Here is a 20146-nt window from a genome sequence, read left to right on the forward strand (position 1 = left end):
TAAATATACTGTTTGTCTTTCTGGAATTGTATGATTCTGTTTTGGCTGTAAATGCAAAAATGTATTTTGAAAACATGTAGGCAAAAGGGCAAACTACTTGTAACCACTTGTCTACTTTCTGTCTCTATGGATTTCCCTATTCTGGATAATTCATATAAATGGAATCTTTTTTTCTTTTTTAATTTTAAAAAATTTATTTATTGATCGATTTTTGGCTGCATTGGGTCTTCGTCGCTGCGTTCCGGCTTTCTCTGGTTGTGGCGAGCGGGGGGCTACTCTTCATTGCAGTGCATGGACTTCTTTTTTTAATTTTTTTTTAACATCCTTATTGGTTTATAATTGCTTTACAATGGTGTGTTAGTTTCTGCTTTATAACAAATTGAATCAGTTATACACATACATATGTTCCCATATCTCTTCCCTGTTGCATCTCCCACCCTCCCTATCCCACCTCTCTAGGTGGTCACAAACCACCTAGCTGATCTCCCTGTGCTATGCGGCTGCTTCCCACTAGCTATCTATTTTACGTTTGGTAGTGTATATATGTCCATGCCACTCTCTCACTTTGTCACAGCATGGGCTTCTTATTGCTGTGGCTTCTCTTGTTGCGGAGCACAGGCTCTAGGCGTGTGGGCTTCAGTAGTTGCAGCATGCAGGCTCAGTAGTTGTGGCTCACAAGCTCTAGAGCTCAGGCTCGGTAGTTGTGGCACAGGGGCTTAGTTGCTCCACGGCATGTGGGATCTTCCTGGACCAGGGATGGAACCCATGTCCCCTGCATTGGCAGGCGGATTCTTAACCGCTGCGCCACCGGGGAAGTCCCTGGAGTCGTATATTATATGGCCTTTTCCGTCTGGTTTCTTTAATTTACCATAATGTTTTAAAGATTCATCCATACTACACAGTGCATCAGTATTTCATTCCTGTTTTTTTGCTGAATAATGTTCCATTGTATGGCTATAGCAAATTTAAATTATTTATCTTTTGAAAATTGGCACAGTAAAAATTAGATTAAGAAATATTTCAGTTGTGGTGAGTGAGTCTGAAATTGCAGCCTATAAAATCCAGATACAGCAGGCAGAGGTAAGGGAAGCCAAAATAGGGTAGAGTTAGTGAATAGGAAGCTTTCCAGAGATCAGAAATCACAATATAAGTTACAAAGAGAATAAAAAAGGTTATGATCAGGAGAATTTCAAAATTTTAAATATTGAATGCTTTGAAAAACTCTTGTAAGGCCTAATCTGTATAATGAGATATTATGCCAGTACTTGATTTTCTAAACAGTAACTTTAGTGATTAATATAATTGCTAAGAATCGTGATAAATTGACTTTTAAAATAGTCTTGTATTGTGTTAACTCATAGCTAACCCTTACTTAAATTGGATGTTACAGATTTTCTCTTAAATTGGTTATAGTAATCAGCCATAGTTTCTACAAGATTGCTTTTCATTTGTTCAAAGTAGATTGCTCTGAAATGTTTGATTATAAAATATCAAATGATTTGCATTTTTAAATGTATCATTTTCTTTCAGGTTGCAGTGTAGGATTTTGGAAGTCCTCCCTCCATCACACCAAAATGGTTTTGCTAATGGACATGTCAGCAATATAGATGGAGAAACTATTATCATCAGTGATAGTGATGATTCAGAAACACAAAACAGTTCTTTTCAAAATGGGTAAGTGATTTTTAATAATTTTTTAAATGTATGAATTCCGTGGCTGGCCATACTTTCACTGCCAAAGGCCCAGGTTCAATCCCTGGTCAGGGAACTGGGATCCCACAAGCCATGTGGCACAGCCTAAATAAATATGTATGTATATATGTATTTATTTATTTATTTATTTAAGTATGTATGTATGTCAGATTGGGTACTGATATCCCATTGAAATAATTTTTTCTCTTCCTTTCTAGTCATACACTGGTATACTATGCATCTAAACAATATGGTTCAACAACACCTTAGAATTTGCAAAAACTGAAACTTACCTAGTTAATTCTAGTCAGCTGCTCAAGAACAATTGAAGCTCACTTCACTCAGTTATACATTCCACTTTTGTTTACCTGGGAAAATTCATTCTGTCTTTTATTATTCACTTTATGGTGCATATAGTAAAGAAACTCTGTAAGTTTCTGAGATTTAGTCAATTGACAGCTTTGGTCAGCTGAGTGCTCTTGGAGAAAAATCATATAAATCCATATAGATTGGCACTGTCTGCAGTGTGTGTACTGTATTTATATCTCTTTGACTGTATCTGACTTTCATAACCCAATTGCCCAATGCTTCTCTTCATCATCCTTTCATATCATTTTCTTTTCTATAACCCCCACTTATATCCCCTTTACATATACGATTGCATTCCCAGAGGCAGCTTTTCCAGAATCTAACCATTTCTCTCTGCTGCCACCACTACCCTCTTAGTCTGTACTGCCAACATTTTTCTCACTTAGTTTTATTGCATTAGCTTTCTAACTGGTATCCCTGTTTGCACTCTGTTCCCCTCATCCCAGCCAGAATGATCCTTCTGAAGTGTAAGTTAAATCATTATCACCCTATTATTCAGAATCCTGCAGTGTCTTTTTTCTTTTTAAAAAAAATTAATTAACTTATTTTTGGTTGCGTTGGGTCTTCGTTGCTGCCTGAGGGCTTTCTCTAGTTGCAGCGAGCGGGGACTGCTCTTTGTTGTGGTGTGCGAACATTGTGGTGGCCTCTCTAGTTGCAGAGCACGGGCTCTAGGCGCACGAGCCTCAGTAGTTGCAGCACTTGAGCTCGGTAGTTGTGGCGCGCAGGCTCTGTAGTTGTGGCACACGGGCTTAGTTGTTCTGAGGCATGTGGGATCTTCCCAGACTAGGGATCAAACCCATGTCCCCTGCATTGGCAGGTGGATTCCCAACCACTGCGCCACCAGGGAAGTCCCTCCTCTGGTGTCTTTACTCAGAGTAAAATTGAAAGCCCTTAATGATAACCTGTAGTCTGGCCCTGCCTGCTGCCTCTCTGACTGAACCTTCCTCTTTTTCTCCCTGTTTATTCTGCTTCTTGTGCAAACCATGCATGCTTCCCGCTCAGGACCTTTACACACTCTTTTCTCTCTTCCTTTAAAAACTCATTTCCCCAAGAGTTTTTTCATGGGTTGCTCCCTCATTTTTTTCAGATCTCTGCTTAAATGTCAACTTCTTGGAATGCCTACCTGGTCAATTTATCAGGGATCATCACCCTATATGAAATAGAGACCTTTCACTATGCACTCTATTCCCTTCATAGCACTTACTACCTACCCTGTTGTCTATTTTGTCTCCCCACTGTATTTCTATTTTGTTCACCAGTGAATCCTTATTCTTTAGTATTTGGCACACTGTAGGCTCTTAACTATTTAGTGAATGGATGGATGAATGAATTTTCTTCTCTTCAAAAGAGAAGAAAAAATGAGAAATTGGTAGGGGTGGGACTTAAATGTGTAGCCTCTTTGCTAGTTCTTGAAACAGGGTAAAACTACATTATCTCCACTTTTGCTCTTGGATTACATAGCTAAAAAAGGTTTAAAAATAAATCTAAGAGCTATTTGTTTGTTTATAAATTTATGTAACCTAAACTGAATAGTCTGCTTATTCATCTGGATTTAATTTCTTCACCCAAGGAAAATTTATTGAATGAGTAATTAAAGTACCTACCTAACATAAAATAGTGCTTTGTACTATTTTGGCTAATAAAATAGTGAGGCATATCAGTAACTTATAAAATCATAATTAAAATTAAAATGCATTAGATTATGTTATAGTATGTCCTTAGAAACTAGATTTCATGTAAAATATCATGTTTCCAAACAAATTTTTTTTTAATTTTTTATTTATTTTTGGCTGCGTTGGGTCTCTGTTGCTGCATGCAGGCTTTCTCTAGTTGCGGAGCTACTCTTCGTTGCAGTGCGTGGGCTTCTCATTACGGTGGCTTCTCTTGTTGCAGAGCATGGGTTCTAGGCACATGGGCTTCAGTAATTGCAGCGCGTGGGCTCAGTAGTTGCAGTGCATGGGCTCCAGGGCACAGACTCAGTCGTTGTGGCACACGGGCTTAGTTACTGTGCGGCATGTGGGATCTTCCTGGACTAGGGATTGAACCCGTGTCCCCTGCATTGGCATGTGGATTCTTAACCACTGCACCACCAGGGAAGTCCCCCAAACAAATTATTAACTTATTTTGTGTCTTTGCTCTTTTTAGGAAGAAGAAAGATACAATCGATCCCTTATTATTCAAGTACAAGGTGCAACCCACTAAAAAAGAATTGTATGAGTGTGCTATTGTTAAAGCAACACAGATCAGGTAAAATTCCATATCTTCTGTATGGTGGTTTAAAGTAGAATAATTATGTTCAGTTAAGGAGATTTGATGTGGAACAAATGGGTAGTAGTGAGTGATTGCTCCCTTTTTAAAATACATGTATATTTATATGCTCATAGACTGATAATGTGATTCCTAATGAACCATGAGCCCTTTGTCTAGTTTTGTAACTAACTCCAAATAGTCTTCACATCTAAAAAATTAAGAAGGATTCTATTTATGAAGCACTTCTCATGAGAGAACACAGTTTTCAAAGCTGAGGAACCTGGTGCTTAGAAATACGTCACATTTGTAATATTTCGTTCATTAGACACAAACATCTGATCAGTCTCTGCCCATTTCTGAGGAAGTTAAATAATAAAAAATGAGTATGTTTAAAAATTCCTGTTTGTGACCTAATCAAAAGATAGAGGTAGTCATGAAACAACCTAAATGTCCTTTGACAGATGAATGGATAAAGCAGATGTGGTACATATATACAATGGAATACTACTCAGCCATAAAAAAGAATGAAATAATGCCATTTGCAGCAACATGGATGGACCTAGAGATTATCATACTAAGTAAATTGTCAGACAGAGAAAGACAAACATTATGTGATATCCCTTATATGTGGAATCTAAAATATGACACAAATGAACTTGTCTACAAAACCAAAACAGACTCAGACATAGAGAACAGACTTGTGGTTGCCAAGGGGGAGGGGGATGGGGGAGGGATGGATTGGGAGTTTGGGATAAGTAGATGCTTTGCATTCTATACATCTATTATGTATAGAATGGATAAACAACAAGGTCCTACTGTATAGCACAGGGAACTATATTCAGTATCCTGTGATGAACCATAATGGAAAAGAATATGAAAAAGAATATATATATATATATATATATATATATAACCAAATCACTTTGCTGTACAGCAGAAATTAATGCAACATTGTAAATCAACTATACTTGAATAAAATTTTAAAAATAAAAAAATAAAAAGAAAAGAGAGAGAGGTACTGAATGGTTAATATTTAAAAGAACTGGCTCTAGGTTACATTCATATATTTTAGGAAAATCCCTGTTGAGGTTAGTCTCTTAGTCACCTAAAAGTAAGTAGTTGACATCATCAGCCAACTATCAACTTGCCACCTAGGAATCAGTCTTGCATTTTGTTTTATGTAAAATAATTTTACTTATTCTCTCATCCCTGTTGCCCCCCCCACCCATATACTCATGTGTCTAAAGAAAAGTGATAACAATATTATAATTATTGAGTGGATCCTGAGTCAGGTATATTACTTTCTATAAACTGTATCTGTCTGTGCAGTTTTTTATTTGATTTTGGGGGCCTATCATTAATGTAAGATCTCTGGAGCATTCTCCATTTTATTGTATATTGAAAAATAGCATTTCCAAGATAATGTTCATGAATTATTCAAACTTTTGAATTTATTCAGTTTATGGGCTAATGAATAGCATAGTTGAGACAATGTTTTGCTTATTCATTGTTGAGTTTTTTCCTTTTTTTTTTGGTTTTAGTTCAAGAAATGTTTTTTATGTAATGTAACTCCCTATTTAATACTTTTCACTTTTCTATTTACTTTTTGACTTATACTGTAAATATAATTCTGCTAGATCTTGGTTACAGTTGTATTAACTCATTTTCTTCTTAATTGGTGAGGCAAAGAATTATAAGGTGGAAAGTTATACTTGATAATAGAAAACTTAAATGACTTGCAGCTCTTTGTTAGCACCAAAAGATAATACTATTCCATAGATGCAAAACTCCTCAACAAAATACTAGCAGACAGAATCCAGCAGCACATTAAAAGGATCATACACCATAATCAAGTGGGGTTTTTATCCCAGGAATGCAAGGATTCTTCAGTATATCACAAATCAATCAATGTGATACACCATATTAACAAATCGAAGGAGAAAAACCATATGATCATCTCAATAGATGCAGAGAAAGCTTTTGACAAAATTCAACACCCATTTATGACAAAAATGCTTGAGAAAGTAGGCATAGAGGGAAGTTACCTCAACATAATAAAGACCATATATGACAAACCCACAGCCAACATTGTCCTCAATGGTGAAAAACTGAAACCATTTCCACTAAGATCAAGAACAAGACAAGGTTGCCCATTCTCACCACTATTATTCAACATAGTTTTGGAAGTTTTAGCCACAGCACTCAGAGAAGAAAAAAATAAAAGGAATCCAAATCGGAAAAGAAGAAGTAAGGCTGTCACTGTTTGCAGATGACATGATACTATACATAGAGAATCCTAAAGATGCTACCAGAAAATTACTAGAGCTAATCAATGAATTTGGTAAAGTAGCAGGTTACAAAATTCATGCACAGAAATCTCTTGCATTCCTACACACTAATGATGAAAAATCTGAAAGTGAAATTAAGAAAGCACTCCCATTTACCATTGCAACAAAAAGAATAAAATACCTAAGAATAAACCTACCTAAGGAGACAAAAGACCTGTATGCAGAAAGTTATAAGACACTGATGAAATAAATTAAAGATGATACAGATAGATGGAGAGATATACCATGTTCTTGGGTTGGAAGAATCGACATTGTGAAAATGACGATACTACCCAAAGCAATCTATAGATTTAATGCAATCCCTATCAAACTACCAATGGCATTTTTCACAGAAGTAGAACAAAGAATTTCACAATTTGTATGGAAACACAAAAGACCCCAAATAGCCAAAGCAATCTTGAGAAGGAAAAACGGAGCTGGAGGAATCAGGCTCACTGACTTCAAGACTATACTACAAAGCTACAGTAATGAAGACAGTATGGTACTGGCACAAAAACAGAAATATAGATCAATGGAACAGGATAGAAAGCCCAGAGATAAATCCCCACACATATGGTCACCATATCTTTGATAAAGGAGGCAAGGATGTACAATGGAGAAAAGACAGCCTCTTCAATAAGTGGTGCTGGGAAAACTGGACAGCTACATGGAAAAGAATGAAATTAGAACACTCCCTAACACCATACACAAAAATAAAACGGATTAAAGACCTAAATGTAAGGCCCGACACTATCAAACCCTTGGAGGAAAACATAGGCAGAACACTCTATGACATAAATCACAGCAAGACCCTTTTTGACCCACCTCCTAGAAAAATGGAAGTAAAAACAAAAATAAACAAATGGGACCTAAGGAAACTTAAAAGCTTTTGCACAGCAAAGGAAAACATAAACAAGACAAAAAGACAACCCTCAGAATGGGAAAAAATATTTTCAAATGAAGCAACTGACAAAGGATTAATCTCCAGAATTTACAAGCAGCTCATGCAGCTCAATATCAAAAAAACAAACAACCCAATCCAAAAATGGGCAGAAGACCTAAATACACAGTTCTGCAAAGAAGATATACCAACAAACACATGAAAGAATGCTCAACATCATTAATCATTAGAGAAATTCAAGTCAAAACTACATTGCGATATCATCTCACACTAGTCAGAATGGCCATCATCAAAAAAATCTACAAATAATAAATGCTGGAGAGGGTGTGGAGAAAAGGGAACACTTTTGCACTGTTGGTGGGAATGTAAATTGATACAGCCACTATGGAGAACAGTATGGAGGTTCCTTAAAAAACTAAAAATAGAACTACCATACAACCCAGCAGTCCCACTACTGGGCATATACCCTGAGAAAACCATAATTCAAAAAGAGTCATGTACCACAATGTTCATTGCAGCTCTATTTACAATAGCCAGGACATGGAAGCAACTTAAGTGTCCATCAACAGATGAATGGATAAAGAAGATGTGGCACATATATACTATGGAATATTACTCAGCCATAAAAAGAAACGAAATTGAGTTATTTGTAGGGAGGTGGATGGACCTAGAGTCTGTCATACAGAGTGAAGTAAGTCAGAAAGAGAAAAATGAATACCGTATGCTAACACATATATATGGAATCTAAAAGAAAAAAAAATGCTCATGAAGATCCTAGGGGCAAGATGGGAATAAAGACGCAGACCTACTAGAGAATGGCCTTCAGGACATGGTGAGGGGGAAGGGTAAGCTGGGACAAAGTGAGAGAGTGGTAGTGTATATATCGACATATATACACTACCAAATGTAAAATAGATAACTAGTGGGAAGCAGTCGCATAGCACAGGGAGATCAGCTTGGTGCTTTGTGACCAGCTAGAAGGGGAGGGTAGGGAGGGTGGGAGGAAGAGAGACGCAAAAGGGAAGAGATATGGGGATATATGTATATGTATAACTGATTCACTTTGTTATAAAGCAGAAACTAACACACCATTGTAAAGCAATTATACTCCAATAAAAACGTTTAAAAATAAAGAGGTAGAAGGGAACCTTCAGAGACAGATCAACCCATCATAATATGCAGAGCTTATTTGGATCTTGATTCAAATATACTAACTGTACAAATGAAGAAAAACAACTAAATCTGAACACTGAAAGGACATTTGATGATATTAAGGAATTATTGTTACTAATTTATAATATTTTACATAATGCTTTGGTGGTTATGTTTTTTAAAGAGCCACTCTCTTTTAAAGATACATACTGAAAAACTTACAGGTGAAATAATATGATGTCTGGAATATGCTTCACATAATATGAAAAAGAGGAAGTATTTGAGTTATTGATAAAAAAAAAAGATAATACTGTTTCTATAATAAAGAGGTGTTAATATTCCTGTAAGGAAGACTTGATATGATAGAGTAGCTCTGACAAGTAGAACTTTCTGCAATGATAGAAAGGTTATATGTGTGCTATCCAGTATGGTGGAAATGTGGCTAGTAATAGGAACTGAAGTTTTAATTTTAATTTCATTTATTAAAAAAAAAAACAAGGCTTCCCTGGTGGCACAGTGGTTGAGAGTCCACCTGCCGATGCAGGGAACACGGGTTCGTGCCCAGGTCCGGGAAGATCCCACATGTCATGGAGCGGCTAGGCCCGTGAGCCATGGCTGCTGAGCCTGCGCGTCCGGAGCCTGTGCTCCGCAACGGGAGAGGCCACAACAGTGAGAGGCCCGCGTACCACAAAAAAACAACAACAGGGACTTTCCCTGGTGGTCCAGCGGTTAAAACTTCACCTTCCAATGCAGGGGATGTGGGTTCAATCCCTGGTCCAGGAGCTAAGATCCCACAAGCCTCTTGGCCAAAAAACCAAAAATATAAAACAGAAGCAATATAGTAACAAATTCAGTAAAGACTTTAAAAACGGTCCACATCAAAAAAGTCTTAAAAATATATGTATATTACTAATACGTGCCAGGCAGGACAATACATTTCTTGAGGACTAATATATTTAGTCAATAGTCAAAAGATAATTACCTTCTCAGCTACTGTATGGTGCTGGGATCCTTTTTCAGATCCTTTTATTCGCATAGTCCTTCCTGTAGTTTCGGAAAAGAATATATATTTGGGGGAGGACTACTACTTAAAAATTCCTATATTGTTTGTTTACTCATAGAAGCTTTTAACTTGGCTTTTTCTTGAAAGGAATACTTCAGATTCAGTTGAAACATTTGCTTTCTTTCCAGAACCTGTCCAGAAATACTTGTTTGTTATTTTTTTGTTCTGCTCTTTGTGTGGTGGTGCTGCTGTTTTTTAATTTGGGAGCAAGGGAAAATGAAAAATAGTATATTTTTAGAATCATAATAACTCTAACTCCCTTTAATTTTAATCCCATGAATTTGTTGGCTGCCATATGATGTTTAAATACAAAATATTTTAGAATTTGATAAAAACCCATGTTCAATTCTATTCACAATATCCTTTTGAATGTTGATTTACATAGTATTATGTGATAATATCTGGTAGTCTATGAATTTTAATTATGTTAAGAATTTTAATGGTGATACTTGTAGGAATGATCATCTAATTTTTTTAAATTTGGTTTACTCTGTGGTATATTTTCCTTGAGGTTTATTTGATTTCTAAGTGGTTCCTAAGCAACAAATGCATTTGCTGTTTTTTCTTTTTTTTTAGAGGTCAAAGTGCTATGGCGGCGGGTGGGGGAAGGAAAGGGTTTTTGTAATTTTTTAAAAATATTTATTTATGGCTGTGTTGGGCCTTCGTTTCTGCACGAGGGCTTTCTCTAGCTGCGGCGAGCTGGGGCCACTCTTCATTGCAGTGCACGGGCCTCATTGCGGTGCGCTGGCCTCTCACTGTCGCGGCCTCTCTTGTTGCGGAGCACAGGCTGTGGACCCACAGGCTCAGTAGTTGTGGTTCACGGGCCTAATTGCTCCGCAGCATGTGGGGTCTTCCCAGACCAGGGCTCAAACCCATGTCCCGTGCATTGGCAGGCAGATTCTCAACCACTGTGCCACCAGGGAAGCCCCATATGCTGTTTTAGTAATGGACTTTTACGGTAGATCCACTCAAGCTGATTTTATAACATTCTACATAAATACTTCTATATGAAGTTTCTCGTAACTTCTACATAACTGCTATTGGAAAATGAAATTTTCTTCTTTTCCTAGGCTTGAGATTGAGGCTATGCATTCAAAAGAGATGACGGAGTTCAGATTGAATTTTTTGATACTAACACTTTCTTCTTTCTCCTTCTTTTCCCCTTGTAGCCGGAGAAAACACCTATTTTCTCGTGATAAACTAAAGCTTTTTCTGAAGCAACACTGTGAACCACAAGATGGAGTCATTAAAATTAAGGTAATCAGAACAGTGATATTATTTGTTGGAAAGAAGGGGGAAAAAGGGAAAAATGAGCAGTGTTATAAAGTTGTAACATTGCAGAAATGTTACTCCAAATTTGGTTGAAAATAGCTCTCTTTTTATCTGGAGCCAGTTTTAGTAATTTTCATTGGATTAAATACTGTTTTTTGCAATTGCTAGAACTGCTGAGTCAGGTACTTCCACTTTTTTCCTTGTATAAAAAAGATCAACCAAGACAGATGAGAATAGAGGGAAAACTTGGAGAAAGAAAAGTTATGGGGAGAATTCCCTGGTGGTCCAGTGGTTAGGACTCCACCTTTCCACTGCAGGGAGCGTGGGTTCAATCCCTGGTTGGGGAACTAAGATCCTGCAAGCCACGTGGCTAAAAAAAAAAAAAAAAAGTTATGCATGTAGGGCAACTAGTGCTTTCTAATAGTGTAGTACTGGCTCACAAAAACAGATTCAAAGAACAGTGCTAAAATAGATCCTACTAGATAGGAAAACAATATATATATAATAAAAAGAATCTCAGAGACCAATACTAAGCAGATAGATTATATTTTATTCATAACCACTCAGATGGAAAAAATCAAGTTTAGAAACCTCACATTGTATACTAAGTAAAAAGTTAAATGGTGAAACTAAAACTGATATTTTTAAATGAGAAATATTTAACTCATACTGGGAGAGAGACACTAAGTAAAAAAGCAGGGCTTCCCTGGTGGCACAGTGGTTGAGAGTCCACCTGCCGATGCAGGGGACACGGGTTCGTGCCCCGGTCCGGGAAGATCCCACATGCCACGGAGCGGCTAGGCCCATGAGCCATGGCCACTGAGCCTGTGTGTCCGGAGCCTGTGCTCCGCAACGGGAGAGGCCACAACAGTGAGAGGCCCGCGTACTGCAAAAAAATAAATAAATAAAATAAAAAGCAAAAGAATGGGCTAGAGAGATGTATGCATTTGTCAGAAATCATCTACTGTATGCTTAAGATTTGTGCATTTCATCATATGTAAATGTTACATCAAAAGAAAAGATATGAAGTAAAAGAATAGATGAATTTGCTGTATGTGAAAAGTAGCATTTCAAATCTAGAGATGAAAATAGATTATTTAATAAATAGAACTGAGACCCTTGGTTAACTATTTGAAAAAATAAAGTTGGGTCTAACTCAAAAAAAAAAAAAAGGACATGAGATAACTATTAATGTCATTTATGCTGAAGTACTTAGAAGGAGCAGTAGAAAAGAAGTACCTAAGATGAGATTGATTTGACAATATAAACTTATGTAGGTTTAAAAATGTCATGAATATATTCAAGGGCAAGTACTGGAGGAAAAATACTTTCAGTGAATACAGTGAGGAGCTCAAATCAATTATAAAACATAAGCACCCCATTAGAAAAATATGATCAAAACATGGTCAAAATTCACAGTGGATGAAGGATTAAAACTTGAAAACACATAAGATAGAATCATCTGAAAGAAATAATTTTTAAAATATTTGTCTTTGATAAGAGAACATAATTTAAGCATTCTGTCTATATAGTATTGAACAGGTAGCCATGTATAGAATGATGCTTGCAAAAAGTTGATTTAGATACTTGTGATAAGTGGCTAGAACAGTGCCTGACACTCAATAGGCAGTCAGTGAATATGTGAATAGTTGCATATGTGTATCATAAATAGCCAGTTGGCTAATTCACCTAACTTTCTAAGATCTCTTACACATCAGTGAACAAAAACAACCTAATTAGGGAAAAAATGTCGAAGGACATCAGCAGTTATTCACCAAGGAAAACAGTCAGTAAACATGAAAAGAAATTCAACTTTACTTAATAAATATTGAAAGTTAAGGTGACAGTAAACATTTTTCTCTTAGAGTATAATGAAAGATGTTTAGTGGATATTCTAGTATACTTGCACACACGCACACACCCCCTCAAAACAACAAAGTTTGGGGACTTCCCTGGTGGTCCAGTGGTAAAGAATCTGTCTTCCAATGCAGGGGACGTGGGTGCTATCCCTGGTCGGGGAACTAAGATCCCACATGCCGCAGGGCAACTTAAGCCCATGTGCCACAACTACTGAGCCTGTGTGCTCTGGAGTCCGTGAGCCACAACTAGAGAGCCTGTGCACCGCAATGAAAGATTCTGCATGCCACAGCTAAGACCCGACACAGCCAAATAAATAAATAAGTAAATAACAACAACAACAAAGTTTGATACCCTGTGTGTGAGTGTAGACTGTTGTTACGAGTACCTGCAGGAACACAAAGATGTGGTATTTTTGTTTATTGTGTGTGTTGTGTGTGTGAATGAGGACACCTTGGCAATTAATATAGTAAAACCTATTTTGACCTTTTTGGGGTATGTATTTGAGAAGAAACCACCCATTCATACTTAAAGGGCAGTTTTCTACATTCACAGGTTATTTAAGTGGGATAGTAGACAGCCATCTTAATGGACTCTAGATTTACTCTGATGACCAGAACTGATTGACTTTTAGGTGTTAAAAGCTATGTTCTACCAAAAGTCAAAATATTATATAAAAAATTGAATTCCAAGTAGAAGCATTCCTATTTTGTTAATAACTTAAAATTTTGCATCATCACATTTTCTGTATTTCTGTAAATGGCATTTTTTTTTTTTTTGGAGAGAAAGAAAGAGTGATAATCTTGGCCATTAGACCAGATGTAATCTTTAGAATTGCTTAATCAAAAATAAGAAGTTTAGGGACTTCCCTGGTTGTCCAGTGGTTAAGAATCCACCTTCCACTTCCCTGGTGGTGCAGTGGTTAAGAATCCGCCTGCCAATTCAGGGGACATGGGTTTGAGCCCTGGTCCGGGAAGATCCTACATGCCACGGAGCAACTAAGCCCATGCACCACAACTTCTGAAGCCCGCGTGCCTAGAGCCCATGCTCCGCAGCAAGAGAGGCAACCGCAATGAGAAGCCCATGCACCGCAATGAAGAGTAGCCCCCACTTGCCACAAGTAGAGAAAGCCCACGTGCAGCAACGAAGACCCAGTGCAGCCAAAAATAAATAAATAAGTAAATTTATTTATGTATTTATTTATTTATTTAAAAAAAGAATCCGCCTTCCAATGCAGGGGATGTGGATTCGATCCCTGGTTGGGGAACTAACATCCCACATGCCACGGGGCAACTAAGCCTGCATACTCTAGAGCCCACACGCCACAACTAGAGAGCCCACGCTCTGGAGCCTGCGCACCGCAACTAAAAATCCTGCATGCCGCACCAAAGATCCCGCGTGCCACACCTAAGACCTGATGCAGCCAATTAAATAAATAAATGTTTTTAAAAAAGAAGAAGAAGTTTAGAGTTGGACATGGATGAAAGGTGAACAAGTTCCAAATACGAAATAGAAGGAGAGAAACTCTTGATTTTAGCAAATTATCCTAGAACCACACCACTCCTGGTAAAGATGAGGTTGATTTCTCTGAACTTAATTTTGAGTTGAAACTTTATAGGAATTGATCAATATTTCCGCTTTTATCCAGACCAACTTTAAAATTTGATACATAAAGTATCTAAGTTATCACTCCAAACTGGGGGGGAATCTAAATGTTCAGCAGTTAGAAATGGCTAAGAATGTATTGGTTTAATACAGTGGATTTTAAAATATTCAATATATGGATTATTTATTTACATAGAAAATCTCATACAAAATTAGTCAAAAGCAAACAAAAAAGATTATTGTATAAATGTAATTTTGAGATAGTTTTAGAATTCAGGAAACTGTTGAAGCATTCTTGAGTACTTTATGGTGAAGCAGTCCTTTGAATTGTTGTTTTCTTTATGGTAAATCTGATTAATTATATAGTTTTTAAAAGGATCAAGAAATAAAATATATGTTACTGCATAATACACATAAAATTCTAATGGTTTTGACCTGGTCTTTAACAGTAGTCATATGACATGTTAGAGCTTATCTATATATGGTTTACTAATGTGTTATTATTGTACCCTGTGTCTTTTTTTAATGAAGGCATCATCTCTTTCAACATATAAAATAGCAGAACAAGATTTTTCTTATTTTTTCCCTGATGATCCACCCACATTTATCATCAGTCTGGGTAACAGAAGAAGAGGGAGACCTCCCAAACGAGTATCTGTTAGTCAGGTAAGTAGAGAATAGATAAAAGCTTCATTGTAGTCCTTAATAAAACTAACCAAAATTAAGAGTGGGATTTGGCTCCCTTCCCCTCTGTAGCCTGTAAGAAGGAACACATTTCTTCACACACAAAAAAGGTGGGTACTGTATGTTAATAACTGCTTAGCAGTGAGGCTTGTAGAAGTTTCAAGTGTGAATTAGACATGATTCTCATGCCACAGGGATTTTATACTGAAGTGGAAGCAAGCCTATAAGCAATCACTAAAATGTAAAGCAGAATGAAATACAGGGAATAAGTTATGAAATTGAAATGTAAAGATAATTTAAAAGATACGAGATAATGATATCACAATTAAACAGGCTAGAGACCTTAATCTCCCAAGAAATAAAGTAAAAATAAACTTTTGACATGTTTAATATTGGCTACAAAAATGTCTCTGACATGTCTTTTCTCTGTCTCTTTCTTATTTGACGTCTACACCATCTAGTTTCTAAAGTACCCTGGAAGATTTTTGTTTGTTTTTCTAATGCATATTTTTAAGGCTCCTCTTATATATTACTGGTTGTTTTTTCTGGGAGGTTTTTGTACTAATTTGTAGAACTATAGGATTAACTCATATTCTGTATGTTACTATGATTAGAGTTAATAAATGTTCTGTTATACTTTAGAATAAAACCTTAGTATAAAGTATAATTGAATTTTTTGTTTTTATTTTTACTGTCAGAACAAAGCAGACAGACCATCAGTTTACAACTTTAGTGGTTCTACAACTTTAGTTTTCTGGGTTTTTGTTTTTGGTTTGTTTTTTTTAGGAGGACAGCATTGCTAATAAACAGACTGTTGCAGGTTATAGGAACAGAGCTACTAAAGAAAGAGACAAACTTTTGAAACAAGAAATGAAGTCACTGGGTAAGTTTTAATGTAAAGGATATACCAAAGATCTTGGCGAAAAAACAGGCTTAATAAATGTTAGTTCTCCAATTCCTTCACCTTCATTTGTTGTCTGCCTTCTTAACACCTTTTTTCTCTCCAAAAACTGTTAGTTAGAGGAAAGACTATTTCTCTGTGTCTAGGCAGGGGGTGTTTCTAAAATGGCATATTTATGTTTTTGTTTTTCTTAAGCATAGTTTTTTCCCTCAGATTATAATGAATTTCTTTACTAAATGAGACCTCTGTTTATCTCTTAAAACAGTATTTCAGGTTATAACATATCCCCTGTTAAACTGACCTAATGCTAGATTAAGCACCAGTTGGCAGTTTCTAGGGCTTTCAAACTGTTTTGGGCCATTTTTGTTTGATTCCTACAGCCTTATAAAACATTGCTTCCCAAATGTGACTGTACACAGGAATCACTTAGAAATCTTACTAAAATGAAGATTCTAAATTAGTAGACCTGGGTGGGAGAAGAGATTCTGCATTTGCAACAAGGTGATACCTTGCTGCTGGTCTTAGGACGACACTTTGAATAGCAGGGCTTTCAAAGGCAGGTATATGTTTGTCCCACTGCAGTAGTTTGTGTTAAACACAGCCAACTTGTTCTTCCCATTTTAATCACTTGCTGACTCCCTCCAGGAATTTACAACCCCTGGGAGTCTCTCTTGATCTCATTTAACCTTAAGATATTTCAGGGATTCTTTTGTTACATTAAAAAAATGTGTTATTTTCTGTCTGTGTACCTTTCTAAGTTTGACCTTCTCCACAGCTTTGGAAAAGGCTAAATTAAAAAGAGAAAAAGCAGATGCCCTCGAGGCAAAGAAGAAAGAAAAGGAAGATAAAGAGAAAAAGAAGGAAGAATTGAAGAAAATTGTTGAAGAAGAGAGACTGAAGAAGAAAGAAGAAAAGGAGAGGCTTAAAATAGAAAGAGAAAAGGTATACTCAAGTATATTAGTTACGCCCTCCACAGATAGTTAATAGTACTTTATATATTTAAATTCATGGTTAATTTTCAAATGCTTTTATCACTTTCATTTACATTTATAGTTGCGCATAGAGCACTGATAAACAGTACTGGTTTATCTCCCTTTTGCTCTGGAAGATTTAATGAATGATTTACGGTTCAACATATATGCATGCCTTTACACCTCAAAGCCTCTTCTAAAGTACAATTACAAAGTTGATTTTCTTCATTATTTAGACTTCCATATTTAGGGAATACAATATATGTAAAACTTTCAAAAGTAAAATACATCATTAGAAAAGTACAGTAAAATGCATGATTAATAAGAATTAGTGCAGTGTTCTTATTCTCCTTAAAGAATAAGGTATCTGTGATAATAGGTATTTCAGCAAATCTTTGATTATAATCTTCAGCGGTAGATATTCCTTAGCGAATTCTATAGCTGGTTTCTTCTAAAGTCAGTCATTGTCATTGGTTTTCTGGGATATTCACAAGTAGCCTAGGTGTTACACATTGTGCTCATTTAAATTGCCTGTGTTTCTTGAATTACCTCATATAGCCCCTTGGGTGGGAGTAGGGAGTGTCTGATACATGTTTACTCCAGAAAAATGTAGAAAACAAGAAAAAAAAACCCACTTGTAATCTAAATGGTAACATTTAGAGATAGCGTTAATGCTTTGCTTAATTTATTTCTAGTCTTTATTCTGGGCCTTAAACAATAAGATCCAGTATTTATAATTTTGTATATATATTTTTTATTTAACATAAACATTCCATCATGGTATTAAATAAACTAAATAAGTGAGGTGGAATTTTTAGTGACTGCATATAATCGTTAATCAAATAGATATAGGTAAATGTTTAAAAATGTTTGCTCATAAATAATGATACTTTGTTCAAATTTATGAACAAAAGTCTTTCCTCTTTTTGGATTGTATCTCTGGATAAATTTGTAGAACTGAAATAATAGGTCAAGGGTAAAAACATTTTTTAAACTTTCTGTACATGGTGGACATAGGTATTTGTTTGCCAAATGTACTTATGTATATTCACTTAGCAACAGTGAATGAAAATACCCATCTCATTACATCCTTCAAGAATTATCTGGAGGAGGGGGAGCTTATTTCAGCAGACCGCTGGAAGCACAGTTAATAAGTTCTGTAACTATCTAGTTGTTTCATGTTAAATTTGATAAGTGTATATCTGTTTACTTTCAGTGTTACTAAATTTCAAAGTAAGAATATTAATGTATATTAAACATATATATTATTACATACATTAACATATATTTATTGGAAATAATTATAATAAAATATTTTGTTTACATTTTGCTTTATTAGAGACTTTTTAGGGTATTTTTCTTGCAGCTTCAAATACCAGAAACAAGAAGTAAGGGTTTCAAAAGACCAAGTGAGCGAAAAATTCACCAATTGTATACTGTCCCCTCTGTGTGTCTCTAGGCAGTTAGTCAGGTTTAAATGAATCTTGAAAACAAATGTATTACAAATATAAGGGGAGGTTTTATTTTAGGTACTCTAATAACTTCTTACCTCTTTAGTTAAGATCTAATTGATTTAAAGTAGAGTGAGAGCTGCTATAGACAGGGTTGGATTGAATTAATATTTATCCAGGAGCTGCTATGTGTTGAACATTTTTCATCTTTGTAGCAGTTCTATCAGGCAGGCATTGTTTTCATCAGTGGTTTTAACACTTTAGTGTGCATCAGAATCACCAGAAGTGCTTATTAAAACATCAGTTGCTGGGTCCCAACCCCAGAGTTCATGGTTCAATAGGTCTAGGTAGGGCTCAAGTAATTGTATTTCTTACTAGTTCTGAGGTGATGCTGATGCTGCCTTATAAATTTCTTATAAGAATTTTTATTAACCTTTTGTTATAGGAAAGAGAGAAATTGCGTGAAGAAAAGAAAAAGTATATGGAATACTTAAAACAGTGGAGTAAACCTAGAGAAGATATGGAATGTGATGATCTTAAGGTATGAGCATGTTCTGTGATGTTTCACACACCTGTGTAACAGAGGAAATAGCCAGTTAAGCAAATGCTTATATTTAGAGTTCCAAAGTAGCATTGTTAGTATTTTATAACAAGCTTTGATAATGATTCTTATTCTGTGGAAATAGTTGGTCATCTGTGCTATCCTTGGTAGTCCAGTAACCACCGGGGCCAGGCATACATTTAGTTTGATTGCTAGACAAAGATTCTGCTCATCTCCAGAACTAACCAAAGTATCCAAACCAAACTTGTTCATCTCAGTTTATAAGGAACCATTTCTAAGTCAATAGATGATGGATTAATTCTGTTCCGTATCCTAAGGAAAATACTGCATTGAAGATCATATTGACATGGCTAATGCCTTGACCTCAGAATCTAGGTTAGGAGTCCTTCTTAACTAGGAAAGGTAGTCAGAAGTATAGTTCAGACTAAAGTTATATTCTTAGTTCGATGAAGGAAAAAGTCCCTAGAGACTGTGATTTAGTAAAGTTGGAATAAAGCCACAGCATCTAAAGTTCCGAAGGGGATTATGATAAACATCCAGTGTTGAGAACCACATGAAATAATTCTTTACATGAAATTATTCTTTTTGGTAAAGAGTATATCATATCTATCTTTTACAATTTCCTGTACTTGGTTCAAATAGTTATATAAATTGTTTAATCTTGCAGGAACTTCCAGAACCAACTCCAGTGAAAACTAGACTACCTCCTGAAATCTTTGGTGATGCTCTGATGGTTTTGGAGTTCCTTAACGCATTTGGGGAGCTTTTTGACCTTCAAGATGAGTTTCCTGAGGGAGTTACCCTAGGCAAGTGCTATTGCTGTGTTGTAGTTCATGCTAAAATTAGTGGCTTAAAGGAACAAGTTATTCTCTCTCAAAGTTCTGTGGAGTCACTGGACTGGATCCAGCTGTCCAGTCCTTTCTTGGGGTCCTTCATGTGATTACAGTCAGACAGTGGCTGGGACTGGAGTCATCTGAAGGCTCACCTGGCTAGATGTTCAAGATGGCTTCTTCACACACGTGCCTGATGCCTCGATGCTCCTCCACATGGCGTCCCACTCCATCAGAGTAGCCTGCACTTCTTATGTGG

The 20146-nt window shown here is 36.3% G+C and overlaps 1 protein-coding gene across 1 annotated transcript in view; it reads left to right on the forward strand.

The window, feature by feature from the left end:
• BAZ1A (bromodomain adjacent to zinc finger domain 1A) overlaps positions 1–20146 on the forward strand; it is a 99035-nt gene that overhangs the window by 39856 nt on the left and 39033 nt on the right. The window contains exons 3-10 of the mRNA XM_059056544.2: positions 1531–1674; positions 4207–4308; positions 10924–11011; positions 15020–15154; positions 15959–16055; positions 16849–17015; positions 18941–19036; positions 19725–19863. Of these exons, the coding sequence (XP_058912527.1) occupies positions 1531–1674; positions 4207–4308; positions 10924–11011; positions 15020–15154; positions 15959–16055; positions 16849–17015; positions 18941–19036; positions 19725–19863 (968 nt within the window). The remainder of the gene's footprint in view (positions 1–1530; positions 1675–4206; positions 4309–10923; positions 11012–15019; positions 15155–15958; positions 16056–16848; positions 17016–18940; positions 19037–19724; positions 19864–20146) is intronic.

The sequence above is a fragment of the Kogia breviceps genome, chromosome 3, assembly GCF_026419965.1.
Source record: "Kogia breviceps isolate mKogBre1 chromosome 3, mKogBre1 haplotype 1, whole genome shotgun sequence".
Taxonomy (NCBI): Eukaryota; Metazoa; Chordata; class Mammalia; order Artiodactyla; family Physeteridae; genus Kogia; species Kogia breviceps.